The 14,380-nt window shown below is 41.8% G+C and overlaps 1 protein-coding gene across 2 annotated transcripts in view; it reads left to right on the top strand.

Moving 5' to 3' along the window:
- Window positions 1-1,336: 1,336 nt before the first annotated feature.
- Window positions 1,337-14,380, top strand: part of pcdh11 (protocadherin 11) — a 108,789-nt gene continuing 95,745 nt past the window's right edge. For both annotated transcript variants that reach the window (XM_077732605.1, XM_077732606.1), the window contains exons 1-3: window positions 1,337-1,950; window positions 5,732-6,306; window positions 10,143-12,650. In XM_077732605.1, the coding sequence (XP_077588731.1) occupies window positions 5,767-6,306; window positions 10,143-12,650 (3,048 nt within the window). In that variant the 5' untranslated portion in view covers window positions 1,337-1,950; window positions 5,732-5,766. The remainder of the gene's footprint in view (window positions 1,951-5,731; window positions 6,307-10,142; window positions 12,651-14,380) is intronic.

A 14,380-nucleotide genomic window follows, 5' to 3' on the forward strand; every position in this document is an offset into this window, starting at 1 on the left:
AGAATGTGTAATAGTAGCACCGTGCTTTTTGAGTGAGTAAAAAAATACTACAAATGCTATTGAGTCATTTATTTACAAGCTGAATTCCTACTGGCACAAGTGTTCTTGGTCCCAATTCAAAGGAAACAGTTGGACAGATTAATTTGGACAACGCTTTATCATGATGGGCAGGTCGGCAGGCAAGCAGATAGACAGGTCGGAAGACCGGCAGGAAAGCCGACATGCAGGTCGGCGGGTGGGCCGGCAGGAAAAAGCGGTAAGAAGCGGTAAGAAGGCGAAACAACAGGCAAGGAGTCATGTCTTTCACATGAAGGTCATTTAAACTAGCTGTTTTCTACTCTTTAAATCTGGTCAGCCACATTGATCTGTTAGTTTAAAGCAGGGGTGTCAAACACAGTTTGGTTTAATGCCAACTCGATCTGGTCCCGTTTATTTTTGGTCCAAAAAGTTCACTTACTGGTCGCCGATGTAGGGGCAGCCAATCGCAGAGCACGAGGAGACGGACAATGATTCACTCTCAATTTAGAGTGTTCAACCAGCCTGTGGGAGGAAACTGGAGTACCCAGAGAAAACCCGCAGTCCATGGAGAACATCCTAACTCCAGGAGACGGACAACCATTCCCTCTATTAGCGAGGAGCAATTTAGAGTGTACAATCAGCCTACCCTACATTTTTTGTGGATGTGGGAGGAAACTGGAGTACCCAGAGAAAACCCACGCAAGTCCATGAAGAACATCCAAACTCCAGGTGACAGACAACCATTCTCATAACAAGGGGCAATTTAGGGTGTTCAACTAGCCTGTGGGAGGAAACGGGAGTACCCAGACAAAACCCACGCAAGCCTATGGAGAACATCCAAACTCCACACAGTCGGGACACAACTGAGAATCGAACCCTCGACCCCATGGTCGACGCGCCAACCCCTCGTCCATCAAATGTAGTTTTATACATTACAAGTGTGAACATTGCCTTCATCGGGCATCACATCTTCCCCTTTTCACAACCCTGATAAAAGCCTTGCCACATGGGAGAGAGTTCGAAGCTCATCTTTATTCAGACGTGCCAAAGAACCGATAAGGCTCCGTTGGGAATAGGAAAATAGGAAAATACAAGTGAACAGTACCGCCCTCTTGCTTTCAGGTGGATTAGCAGAGGAGTTTTTTGGTCCCAAGTGCTCCTCACAAGCGAGTGGGAGCATCTCTCCAACGCAGTGCGGCTTTAACATGACCGCAGCTCAGGAGGCTTTGGTTGGCTCCTCCTCCCTCCGTGATGTCAGGGAGAGAGAGAGGGAGAGAGAGAAAAAAGGGGGGAGAGAGAGGAGAGAGTGAGAGAGGTGAGCAAGCACGAAGAGTTCATCCAATACTACCGAGACATTTCCAGTTTAGCGCACCGCCGAGGCGAAGCGTCCATCCCGGCTCCAAGTGATGCTGCACCGAGCCACAATTTGATCCATCTGGAGGAGGGAGGGAGGGAGGAAAGGGGGAGGACAAGCGATGAAATCTGGCCATCTCCCTTCTTTGGATCTTCTTGTCTTTTCCTGCACGAGATTGTCAAATTAATTAGCTGCAAGTTTTCTCCCAGATTTTGGGGGAGGCGAGTTTTTGACGCTCTTTAACGCCTAAAATGTCAGAGGTTTAGAGGTAGAGCAGTCGTATGCTGGTATGAAATAGAATGGTGGGAGACTGAAGAGGAATGTTAGAAGTTGTTGCGTGTTTGATTTCCTCCAGCTTTCGTGGACGACCGCTTTTTTTGCGCATGGATAAGTTTTTGTAGTGGATATTTCGTTCTACTGGCATTCCATTTTTTTTCTCCACCTAACGAGGATTACCCTCGTTTTCCGACTGATACACGGCACTTGATTTATGACAATGACTCTATTTTTCTTTTTTGAAAATCGGTGATGTTTTGACGACCAAGTGATTTTGCAACCCAGCCAAAAGAAATAAAAAGGTAAGCAAATTCCAACGATATCCAGTCATTCTTAAAGGAATTCTATACTTTGTGTGATGTGATGAGCAGATTCAACAACCGAATTGAAAAAAAAAACCCGCAAAAATACGCTCATTCTAACGCAAGCATTAAAAGTGCGCATCCCGTGCGCACGAAATGGTGCTGAGACAATTATCTCGGGTCGTGCACTAAAACAGGCAAATCTGGTTTTACGGTAAATGTCTCACCTGATGAATGAATAAGTCTAATGTATGAGATAAAAAACGCATGGTTTACTCATGCGGTCTTTAATATGGAGGTCTGTTTTTTAATTTTGTATTATTTTTTTTATTTTTCCTTTTTTTGGGGGGTGGGGGGGTCTCGGCACGTTTGCGTGGGTGCGTGGCTACAAGCGAGATCCCGGACCAACCGTGTCTGCCACCGATTTGAACCTCGGGAGGCAATCACTTTGTTCCAAAACCGATTTCATTTTCTTCTCTCGGGTTTTTGGGTTTTTTTTTTTTTTTGGCTGCTGGGGTCACGGAGATGCACAGCATTATACACAAGACAATTGGACTGAATGAATTCATTTGCAGAAGAATGACGTCTAAAACTAATTTGTATGGTGGGCAATAGTTCTCATATGCAGTTAAATTCCTTTTGGAAGAGTTTATAACACGTTTTTGGTGGTTTCAAAAATCTTGTTAGCTGAAAACCATAGCAATATTAAAGTTGTTAAATCCAGACAATTAAATGAAATGATTACAAGATGTGTATTTTTGAGCAATTTGTTTTACGCCTTCACTATTGAATCTCTCTTTTACAAAGGCAAATGAATGAAGTCCAATACAAGCGATACATCCGTCCCTTTTCGACACGCTTATCCTCGTCAGTGTCACTAAATTGGGGCAAAAGGCAAACCCTTAAACTGGTCGCCAGTTAGTCGTAGACAGAGCACCATTCACCCACTGTGCCACTGAGTGGGAATCAGTCCCACTTCTGCCTGCGCCCAAGCGAAGGGAATGTACCACTACATCATCGGAAACTTCAAAAATATAAAGTAATATGAGTCTTTTTGCTGTCAAAAACTGTATTTCAATCCCTTTATTTAATTATCGCACATATATATTTATTTAATGACGTATTTCGTGACCATTGTCTTTAATCAATCCGAAAAACATCAAGGTCAAATCGTTGATTACACCAGGAATTTAAATTTACTGTCCAAATATTTGCCAAAGTTTTACGAAACAGAATTTTAGTTTTAATTTGGAAACCGTATTTTATCACCGGGTTAACCAATGTTGGTCTTTTTCGGTGGAAGGTTAGCGGGTGCCAGTGATTGGCTTACTGGCACTGCTATAGGCATGGGTCTCAAACTCATTTTATTCCACATGTCAGTTTCATTCTAACTTAATCTCCAGTCGGTTAGAATTTTATATTTGTGACTTAATCATGTAGGAACAATGAAGGTTTATTAGATCACCCTTATTTTTGGAATGGATCCCTGGTTTTGACCCACGGGCCACCGATTTGACACCAATGGCGTAGCTCCAAACAAGAAGACTTACCTTTAACATTTTTATGGAGACTGATCCAATGCAGGCCTCATTTTCTTGACAATTATCTTCTATAAAGGAAGTTTAGGTTTGCCGACTTAAACCAACCTCATGTTTGGACCCCAAAATACCATTTCATTGAACTAGTAAAATCTAAGATAAGGTGACGCATAACTTAAATACTCTTTTCCTGATACCAAAATGGCGTCTAGTACATAAAACATACAACAGAACAGTTTTGACATGTACTACCACTAGTGTATAATCCGGAAAACTGATAAATGATTAAAAAAAAAAAAACATTTATTGTGGCTCAAGTTAAGTGGCATAAAATTGAATGGCATCACACTGAGACAAACCATTTAAAAGCTCTGCAAAGAGTAGACAACTACTCAGTAATGGTGCGTCATACTATTGCAAACTAATTATCTACAATGAAGCATGACCTGTATTTTGTTGGACCACATTTCATTCTCTACAATTAGAGTATTTTTGGATGCTAATTGTGCAGGCATTTTTGTAGAATGGTGTCAAATTTATGACATTACTATGGACCTGCTTCCTTTTAGGCAAAGATTTGTATACAATTGCAAGAATGTCAACATGTGATATAGTCCAGAATGTTGACGTCTTTGGAATTCATGTTTTCATTTTTTTTAAAATCCTGGGAATACATTACCGTGTTCTTTTATTTTTGAGTCAATGCCTGTGTTGCCTCCTCAACATACTTTAAAAAAAGTATTGTCATTTTCCCAGGAAGACACAATCTAGATCATTCTTTGATCCTTCCTGTTTTACTGCCGTTTCGCTGCCGTGAATCACTTTTCATTGAAGGATTAACTTCAAACTTCATCCCGCGCCTTGGAGTGCTTCGTGATCGTCACAGTAAAGCTATTCAGTGTCGGATATGACGCACACTTCAAAGTGTTTCGTACTTAGTGAATGAAGGGATGTCACTCTTCCGTATTTTGACACAGCAACACAATAGTTTCTCTGCTATTCATACGTGGAAGTCATTCTCACACTGATCACTGTCAGCTGTTCTTTTATTTCCCTCTTCTTGCTGTTCTTTAATGAGTCTCATGGGGTGACTTGGTAACACGTATGAAAAGAAAAATCATGCAATTGTTGCTATTTAAAATATGGGCCAAATACAATTCTTATTTTTAATCAATTCCCCTATGTCAGTGGGCTGAGTACTTCAATAAATGTGCTTGCCTTGCCAAGGCAGCGGACCCCTGTAGTGCAATTTAGGTACTACTAATGCCTTTTCCAACATGTTATTGTTTAGACTTGTGTAAAATAGTCTGGAAAGTCATGAAACATAGTATTTTATTTTTCTCTTCTGTGAGATATTTGTGGTGCCCCCCCTCACTTTTTCAATATTGTATCATTTAAGTGATGATTGTCATGCCTATTTACTTTACTAGAAGAAACTTAATCAAGGAATGATTTAAAGTAACATTCAGCAAGTTCAGCAGTAAAATATCTTAGTTTGAAATTCATTTAAATGTTAAATTTTTGAATGCCAACCCATTTTAAGAAGATTTTGACTGGTATTTCAGGGCCTGGCCAATATTTGTATCATGAATATGCAAACACTGAAGATTAAAACCATGAAAATATATTTTTTAATCAGAAAAAGAAAGTTTGTATCCACCTTGTTTATTTTTTTTCCTCCAATGTATTAAAATATACTGTCTTTCTTGTCCAACAAACACTCACCAGCTCAATTGTTTACGTCCTAAGCCAATTAGGCTGTATATTAATAGCTTCTGTCAAGTGTTACAACTCGACAGACAAGTCCATGGAGGCTAGCTCCAAATGTAACACTCCTGCTGAGCTGATTTCTACTTCTGACGTGCCGCTTATACATTTCGATGATTGACACCCATTCGACATGAATCGAGATCATTTTGTGAGCTATCTGACGATCCAATATAAATGTACGTATGTTTCCGACCAAATTTCGGACCATCGGAGTCAAAAAGAATGACACAATTTGATGGAATATGTCAATTGTTAACCTTGGTGTCCTCTTGCTCAGTAGATGTTCCCAAAGGTTAATAGCGTGAAAGTACCTTTAATATGCTCTCTCAAAGACATTAGAAGGATAGATGTCCATAACTCAGTGAGAGGAATAGGTCACAACTGTAGCGAAAATTCAACACTGTGTAAATTGGGGTATTGACCGGTCTCTGTCCTTTTCCCTTTTGTTTCTCTTTTCCACTCTCTTGAGACAGAATTGCCTTTGTGGAAGATCCTGCAAGTCTTGAGTATGAACTTAGCAAGTCAGACTTTTGTGCTGGTGGTCTTTCTCACCTCCATGGTGTCCACATGCCGGGCCCAAGAGAGAGACTACACCGTAAAGGAGGAACAGCCGGAGAACGTACGGATCGGCAACCTGCGGAGGGATCTGGACCTCAACCTGGACCCCAACATCCGACTCTCCTCCCCCCTGCAGTTCAAACCTGTGTACAAAACAGGCGATGTGCCTTTGGTGAGAGTCGAGGCCAACACGGGGGAGATCTTTACCACCAATCACCGAATCGACAGGGAAAAGCTATGCTCGGGGGTATTTGCAGAAAAACGCTGCTTTTATGAAATCGAGGTGGCTGTTTTGCCTGACGAGATCTTCCGACTGGTCAAGATTCGCTTCTTGATTGAGGACGTCAATGACAACGCGCCCCTTTTCCAATCCACGGTCATAAACATCTCCATTCCAGAGAACACAGTCATCAACACCCGATACCCGGTGCCCTCTGCGTTTGACCCCGATGTCGGGATCAATGGCATCCAACATTACGAGCTGGTCAAGGTGAGAATGATGGCTTTTTCATCTTCTACATTAGATGTGTATTGTATTTCTGTTCTACACAAGAAAATGATTACAATGCAATCGTTTTTTTTACAAACACACATATTCCATTCTACACAAATACATTTAAAAAAACAATTTCACTTAGCACAAAGTATCATTCTGTTCATTTTCCTGACAATTTACACTATCACAATCATAAAAGACACGTTTGTGTCGTTGCTCACATTAACGATTGCACATGTGGACCAACTATTGATCATCTTAATGAAATCAATCTAAAATAAAACGGTTCCTTTTTTTTTGCAATCTAAGACATAAATTCAAGGCATTCACTTAATATCCTTTCTCCTGTCTATTCCAAAAGCTATCTTCTACATAATGTCTTTCAATAATAAATTAGGCACAAGCACTAAAACTCGGGAACTGATTCCCCCATGGACTCTGTAAACTAAATTACTTTTAGTGAACATTAGTGCCTTTTGTGATTCATAAAATCACTAACCTTGTGTAGCAGACAATAACACATAAAGAACAGTCATCAGCCCATCAGTGGATTTGCTTGAACTCGAAAAGGCCATCCTAATACCTTTTCAGCTTCTTTTATTTTTCAAAACTAAAGTCCTAAACCTCGCACTCCATTACAAATGCTCATGTTTGCTTCCATATCGCTGGAATATGATCATATTTTAGTTCAAATTCAAGCTTGCGGCTCCCAAAGTAACATTCAGCGTAGTCGGGGGTCTTCAATGAAACGCATACACACAAAAGTAAAGATTTCCCAACGCAAGCAAGCTTTTACGTGGTTTCAACATGGTAAATTACAACTGGTTATGAAGCAATGTGTAGATTTATGCAAATAGATGTCTTATGTAGAAGGAAGGAAAGCTTCTTATCACCTAATTGATGCAATTTTAAACTCTGTTGCAATGTGCTCCATTGAGTCAATTCCTTATCCAAGAAAACAGGCCACTTTCTTGCTTTCTTCACGTAGAATCGAATAAACACTTTGTGGTTTGTGAATATATTAATAAAGAAAAAGCCAAATTAAATAGCAGGGGGGTTGTAAGCTCTCTGGAAGAAGTGAGAGACATCGTAAATAAGAGAATGCCAGGTGAAGCCGAAATGAAAAGAACATTTTAATGTCTAACAATGAGTCATTTAAGATTTTGAAGTCTCCCTAATTACAGTGCTCTGCGTAGTTCATGCCTGACAATCTAAAAAAAATAGAGCGCTCTTAAACTTACACTATTTGCCCTCATTATACTGACATTGTACCTGAGATTAATCCTTGTGTTCCATTCTCCAAATGTAAAATACCTTAAAAGGCCATTAAGAAATGCCAGACATATTTTCATTTACCGCGAAGAAAAAAAAAAGTAGGTGGCAACTGAAAAAGTGCAAGGGAGGCCAAGTGGTTTAGTTAAGAAAGAATGTGCAAGCACTTCCTAGAATAGGTTTTGGCTGCTAAACCACCCTTGGACTAGCAATGTACGGCCCTGTGAGAATTATCTGAAAAACACCCTCAGAATGATATGGTCGCTTGCCCAGTTTTCTTGTGCTGTGCTGACTACATTGTGGAAATTGCTCATTGTTATTTACAAACTCACAGTCACTCCACATTTAGTGTGCCTGCATTTCCAGACAAAACATCTTTGTGCATCTTCATGCTTTTGCCAAAGGGGTAACTGTGTAATCATATCCCACAAAGTGCTCAATTACCACAAACAAATGCGGGTATCCAGGCTTTTCCAGATTTTCTGTCATTTTGCGTGGTCCAGTGGAGGGCTTTTCGACATCACCCAAAGCGTCGCGATAGTCATCGTTTGAAATACTCAAGGTCAAAAAAAAAAAAAGAAAAAGTAATCTCACGCATGAATGGACAAAAATGAAGAAGCAGATTATACACTATTCATTCCAGAGCTAATGTGGAATCCAGCAGAGAAACATACTTTAGGACGAATAGATATTCTGCTTTGGGTTTGACGTGGACTTTGGGCATTTTTTCATATCCCAGTGAATGAATTTGCAGCATCACACACTACATTAAGCTGACTTTTATCTGTGTCAGCGTCTTCATACACTTTTTAAAGTGGGTGTCTTGTTCAAGTCGCCCCGTGTAGATCAATGTGTTGCTGTTGGCTACAAAGGCTACGTCTCACTGATAAACTGCATGATGAAGTGGATGTCTGCAATTCAGTTGGCTGTTTGCAATGGCTCGACCAATGACCTGTTCAACGAACCGGACCTGGAATGTTAGACTTTAGTTCAATTTTGGATTACATATTATACTCCCACATCCGTTTCCGTCATCTCAATCTAATCATCATAAAAATGCAGTGTACATAATGAGTGCAGTATGAATAGTAGAAATTCCTCAAAGTTCTTAAAGTAGCCTAGGCATTCAGAGTTCAGAAATATCTACTGACAGGCAGAGCAAGTGACGGTGTGACGTGTCCTGCACACTTAGCAGTTTCAAACTGCTCTGTCCTTCTTTCTCAGCCTAAGGGTTTCGAGTGAGTAATTCCTAGTAGTATTTTGGCCTTCTCTTGGCCCGCCTGAGATCTTATCACAATCCACTAGACTAATTCTGCATTCAGGAGTGCACGGCCTGAGCGATAGCTCTCCTCAACTTATTGAAATGCACTGAGTGCTGTCTTGTCAGCTATAAAATGGTGTGAAACCAAGACAAAAGCATCAAGGAAATGCTGGCTCATAAATCATGGGGTAACATTCCTTTTGACGCATTTTAACTCAACCCTGCACTATTAACATTATTATTTGTCAAAAAAGAAAGGGAAATAAAAAGAGTGGGCCAATACTAAGCTACTGTGTATTTGCAGTAAGCCATTCAGACAAGGGAGAATTGAAGGATAACGATAAGGGAGCCCGAAGACTGCTTCTCAAAATACCTTTCTAGCACATTGTGCTGAAAATCTATTAAGTAGTTTCTCTACATTCTCGCCCAATTTTTAATGCCATGTCTCTGCATTCCTGAAGGACTTTAACTTGCCATAACCTACTTCAAAAGGTATTCTGTGATATCATTGCTGCGCCGACACTTTTTAAGTACTTCTGTCAATCGTGTTGACGAGACTTTTCTGCAAGCAATTTGGTTTTGCGTACACAATCATTTACATGCTGCACCTGCAAATTCCCATGTGTTGACTTCATGCTGGCACAAGGACAGTCCTAGATTCTAAAAAACCTTCGAGGATTCTTGTATACACTATTTCCCTTCTTTAAAAAAAAAAATGTATATATCTTAATCTCATTTGATAGCTGTGCCCGGACGTGAGTAATCACTTCCAACATTATGTGCAGCATGAAGCTTATCTTTTTAAAGAGAACCCTTTTTCTTCTTTCACCATGAAACTGCTTCTGACTGAAAGAGCTTCAAAGGGCTTCTTTGTTTCATAATGTGCATGCAGCTCATTCATGGGCTGATCTTTTTATTCCCCCCTCTCTCTCTCTTTCTCTCTCTCTAGCTCCCCCTCTCCACCCATCTCTCACTCTCTTTCTCTTGCTAAATTTCTCTCTTTCTGATACCCTCTCATTCTTACATCTACTCCTCGTTTTTTTGCATCTGTGCATAGATCCATGACCTACCCAATTGAAAACGCTAAACATTTATGCTATTTTTGGTAAGCGACAACCAAGCTGTTATGGAATTGCAGTCCGGTGAAGAGCAGATGACAAATACATACATACTGTACATATATAGACACAAAATGTGGAGGCAGAACACAATGACAACAGTTAAATTATATTATATAAACTAACATCATGCTTACGATCATGAGATAAAGGATTTGCATTTTGTTTTGTCCTTCCAGAGCGTCGGAGAATTTGGCTTAGACATCATTGAGACACCTGAAGGTGATAAGTGGCCGCAGTTAATTGTTCAGCAAAACCTGGATCGTGAGCAAAAGGACACCTTTGTCATGAAGATAAAGGTCGAGGATGGCGGTAACCCGCCCAAGTCCAGCACGGCTATCCTTCAAGTCACCATCTCCGACGTCAACGACAACCGTCCCGTCTTTAAGAATAGCGAGTTGGAGGTGACGGTACCGGAGAATGCACCTGCGGGAACCTCGGTTGTTCAGCTCCATGCAACGGATGCGGATCTCGGGTCCAATGCCCAGATTCACTTTGCCTTCAGTAATCAGATCTCCGCCTCCACCAAGCGTCACTTTGCCATTGACGGCACGACAGGATTGATCACTGTAAAGCAGTCTCTGGACAGGGAACTGACACCCGTTCACAAGCTTATTGTTCTGGCCAGTGATGGAAGCTCGACACCCTCGAGGGCTACGGTGACTATAAATGTTACAGATGTGAATGACAACGTTCCCTCCATTGACACCCGCTACATCATCAACTTAGTGAACGGCACCGTTCTGTTGTCGGAGAATGCCCCCATCAACACCAAGATAGCCCTCATTACGGTGACAGACAGAGATGCAGACCTCTACGGAAAAGTCACTTGCTACACGGACCACGACGTTCCATTTCGACTAAAGCCCGTCTTTAATGATCAGTTTTTACTGGAGACAGCTGCTCCTCTCGATTATGAGACGACTCGAGAATATGCAATTAGGATCGTTGCCTCGGATAGGGGGACACCTCCTTTGAACACTTCAGCTATGGTTTTAATTAAAATCAAAGATGAGAATGACAATACCCCCATCTTCCCCCAACCAGAAATCCAACTTTCCATTCCGGAGAATAACGACCCGTCCTCCCAGTTGATAAAAATCAGTGCCACCGATGCAGATAGCGGGCACAACGCTGAGATTATTTATACCCTCGGCCCCGATGCACCCGATGGGTTTAACATTGACAGACGATCGGGAATCCTTTCGGTGGGCAAACGACTGGACAGAGAGAAACAAGAGAGGTACTCATTCACTGTTATAGGCAGGGACAATGGTTCGTCGTCCCTGCAGAGTAATGTCACCGTTAGGCTCATCGTTCAGGACCTTAATGACAACAGCCCGGCTTTCACCCACCCCGAGTACAACTTCTACGTGCCTGAAAACCTCCCTCTCTTCGGAACCGTGGGCTTAATTACAGTGACAGACGCGGATGCCGGAGACAACTCCGTTGTAACTCTGTCCATTTTGAACGGGAAAGATCACTTCATCATTGACCCTCAGACTGGCGTAATCAAGCCCAATATCACTTTCGATCGGGAGCAGCAGAGTTCTTACACGTTTATGGTCAAAGCAGTGGACGGAGGGACGCCCCCTAGCTCTTCCTACGCCAAGGTGACCATAAATGTGGTTGATGTAAATGACAATCGCCCCGTGTTTGTTGTCCCCGCTTCTAATTACTCCTATGACCTAGTGCGGACCAGCACCACCCCAGGTGATGTTGTTACAAGAGTGTTTGCCATTGACAATGACACGGGTATGAATGCCGAGCTCCAGTATAGCATTACCAGCAGCATCATCATCACATCTCGAGTCTCCCCTCGAGGGCTGTTTTCCATTGACAAAACCACCGGCAACATAACACTACAGGAGAAAATTGTTTCGGCGGATCAAGGACTGCACAGGCTGGTTGTCAAAGTCAAAGATCTGGGCCAGCCGGAATCTCTACAAGCCATTGCTCTCATTCATTTGTTCGTCAACGACACCGTTTCCAACTCCACTTTTATCCAAGATCAACTGCGTAAAAGCATGGAGACGCCTCTGGACCGAAACATAGGGGACAGCGAGGTGACCCCTCAGGCTAACGGATACGTGATTGTTGTCATAGCTATTATCGCCGGGACCATGACTGTCATCTTGGTGATATTTGTGACTGCCTTGGTACGCTGCCGACAGACACCCAGGCACAAAGTGGTACAGAAGGGCAAGCAGAGTGGCGAATGGGTTTCACCTAACCAAGAGAGCCGTCAAATCAAAAAGAAGAAGAAAAGAAAGAAGCGCTCCCCCAAGAGCCTCCTCTTAAACTTTGTCACCATCGATGAATCTAAGCCTGACGACCCTACGCACGAGCACGTTAACGGAACGCTGGATCTCCCGGTGGAGCTGGAGGAGCAAACCATGGGGAAGTACAACTGGGCCACCACGCCCACCACCTTCAAACCCGACAGCCCGGACTTAGCCAAGCATTACAAATCTGCGTCCCCTCAGCCATCCTTTCAAATCAAACCAGAGACTCCAGTGGCCCCCAAGAAGCATCACGTGATCCAGGAGCTCCCTTTGGACAACACGTTTGTGGTGGGCTGCGACACCCTCTCCAAGTGCTCCTCGACAGGCTCAGACCCGTACAGTGTCTCCGAGTGCGGCTGTCAAGGAGGATTCAAGGCTCCAGGGCAAATCAGCACCCGACAGGTAATTTACGACTTCTTTTTTCAACCTATACGCACACCACTCCCCTCGTACACGCCCCCTCCCCGGCAGTTGATTTGACAGGATGAACGTGGCGGCGTGGCACGAAATTACATTTGAAAACAAGTCAGGAATGTGTTTACATGAATGTCATTTGCAATTGGAAATGATAATGGAATTCAGCACACAAGTAATGCAGCAAAATGTTGCGTGCCCCCTCGTTTGTCAGCAATCATAATTGCATAATCATTTACATGTGTTAATTTCAGATTTAGAGGTTGATTAAGAGTAGCGCTGCAATTATGATTGCGGGGTCTTTTGAATTGGAAGGCCCTCATTTTTAATCAGGTCTCATTTTTAATGTCACCTTCACCTCGTCCAAGTTCCCTTATCGCCCTAAACTGAAATTCTTGCAGAAATCAGCAATTTTTCAGTACATTTGCACGTTTTGATGTTAGAAATCAACCATCCTGAAAGTTGAAAATATGCTGTTTGGGGCTTTTTACTCGAAATTAATCTGCGACACTCGACATCATGCCAATTCAAAGGTTTTATTTCTCAACGCTAGCTAAAAATAATCTAAAACTGTTAACTATTTTTATCTTCAAATTAATTCCATCCAACCCTACATTGCACAACCGTATTAACAGTGATCAAATTGTAGCCTTTCTTAAGTATACTAAAGGATCAATGATTACTAAACTGGTCACAATTATTCACAGTCAGACTAATTAAGCTGTGGAAAATATTTGGACTATTTATTTTATCCAAGAAAGAAAATAACCAACACCACAGCCTGATTGACAGATGCTTCTCACATAAAAAAAAAAGATTTTTTTTTTGACAAAGGGGGCTATTTCAGTGCCAAATCTTTCATAAAAAAGTCTAATTTAAATGTGGTAGTACAGCAAAGCCTTATGATTCCATAAAGAGAAATGTGCCAAATGCAAAGTACCCCAATAAATAAAAATGGATGAGGGAAATAAATGTAAATCAGAGGTAAGGAGAGCTGGCCGTGTTCAGTGCACAAAGCTGCGAGGAAGACAAAGTAGTGCTCAGGGTGGGAGAAGTAGGATGGGTCGCCGGGATCAAGGTGACGCAGAGCATGGAGAGCAATATACTTAAACACCAAGGGAGCACTAGTCCATAAAAAGCTTGCCCGTCCGACGTTGCATTTAGCTCACAAACGATCGTCTTTAATGACCTCAATTATTGTTATAAATTGCATATGTGCATACACATTCAGTACTTTGTTTAAACGAGCTCAAATAGCCTCCACATTGAGGTTTGCGATTGTTACTCTGCTGTGGTTGGCTATCAAAACATACCCTAGATGTATTTCAGTTATGATATGTAGTATATACATATGTTGGGCATATTGATATTTGATCTGGAATAGCGATATGGTAAAACATAATTGTACACTGCAAATCATCGTTGCACTTTAGTCACACTATGTTGCAAATTTGCATTAGTCTTTTTTTATTTGATCTTTTTTTCCTTATTTTTCTTCACCCTTTTCATGGATTTGGTCGTTCTTTAGTAGGCTTTCATTTCTGGGTCATCCTCCATTATATTCCATAAATCTTTGGATTTTGTTTAATGAGGTCTTTGCTTTTGTTTGTTGCTCACTGTTTTTCTAATCATATGTTTTATGTGCGAGTGTGTGTGTGTGTGTGTGTGTGTGTGTGTGTGTGCGCGCGTGTGTGTGTGTGTGTGTGTGTGTGTGTGTG

Source organism: Stigmatopora nigra, chromosome 14, assembly GCF_051989575.1.
Source record: "Stigmatopora nigra isolate UIUO_SnigA chromosome 14, RoL_Snig_1.1, whole genome shotgun sequence".
NCBI classification, from domain to species: domain Eukaryota; kingdom Metazoa; phylum Chordata; class Actinopteri; order Syngnathiformes; family Syngnathidae; genus Stigmatopora; species Stigmatopora nigra.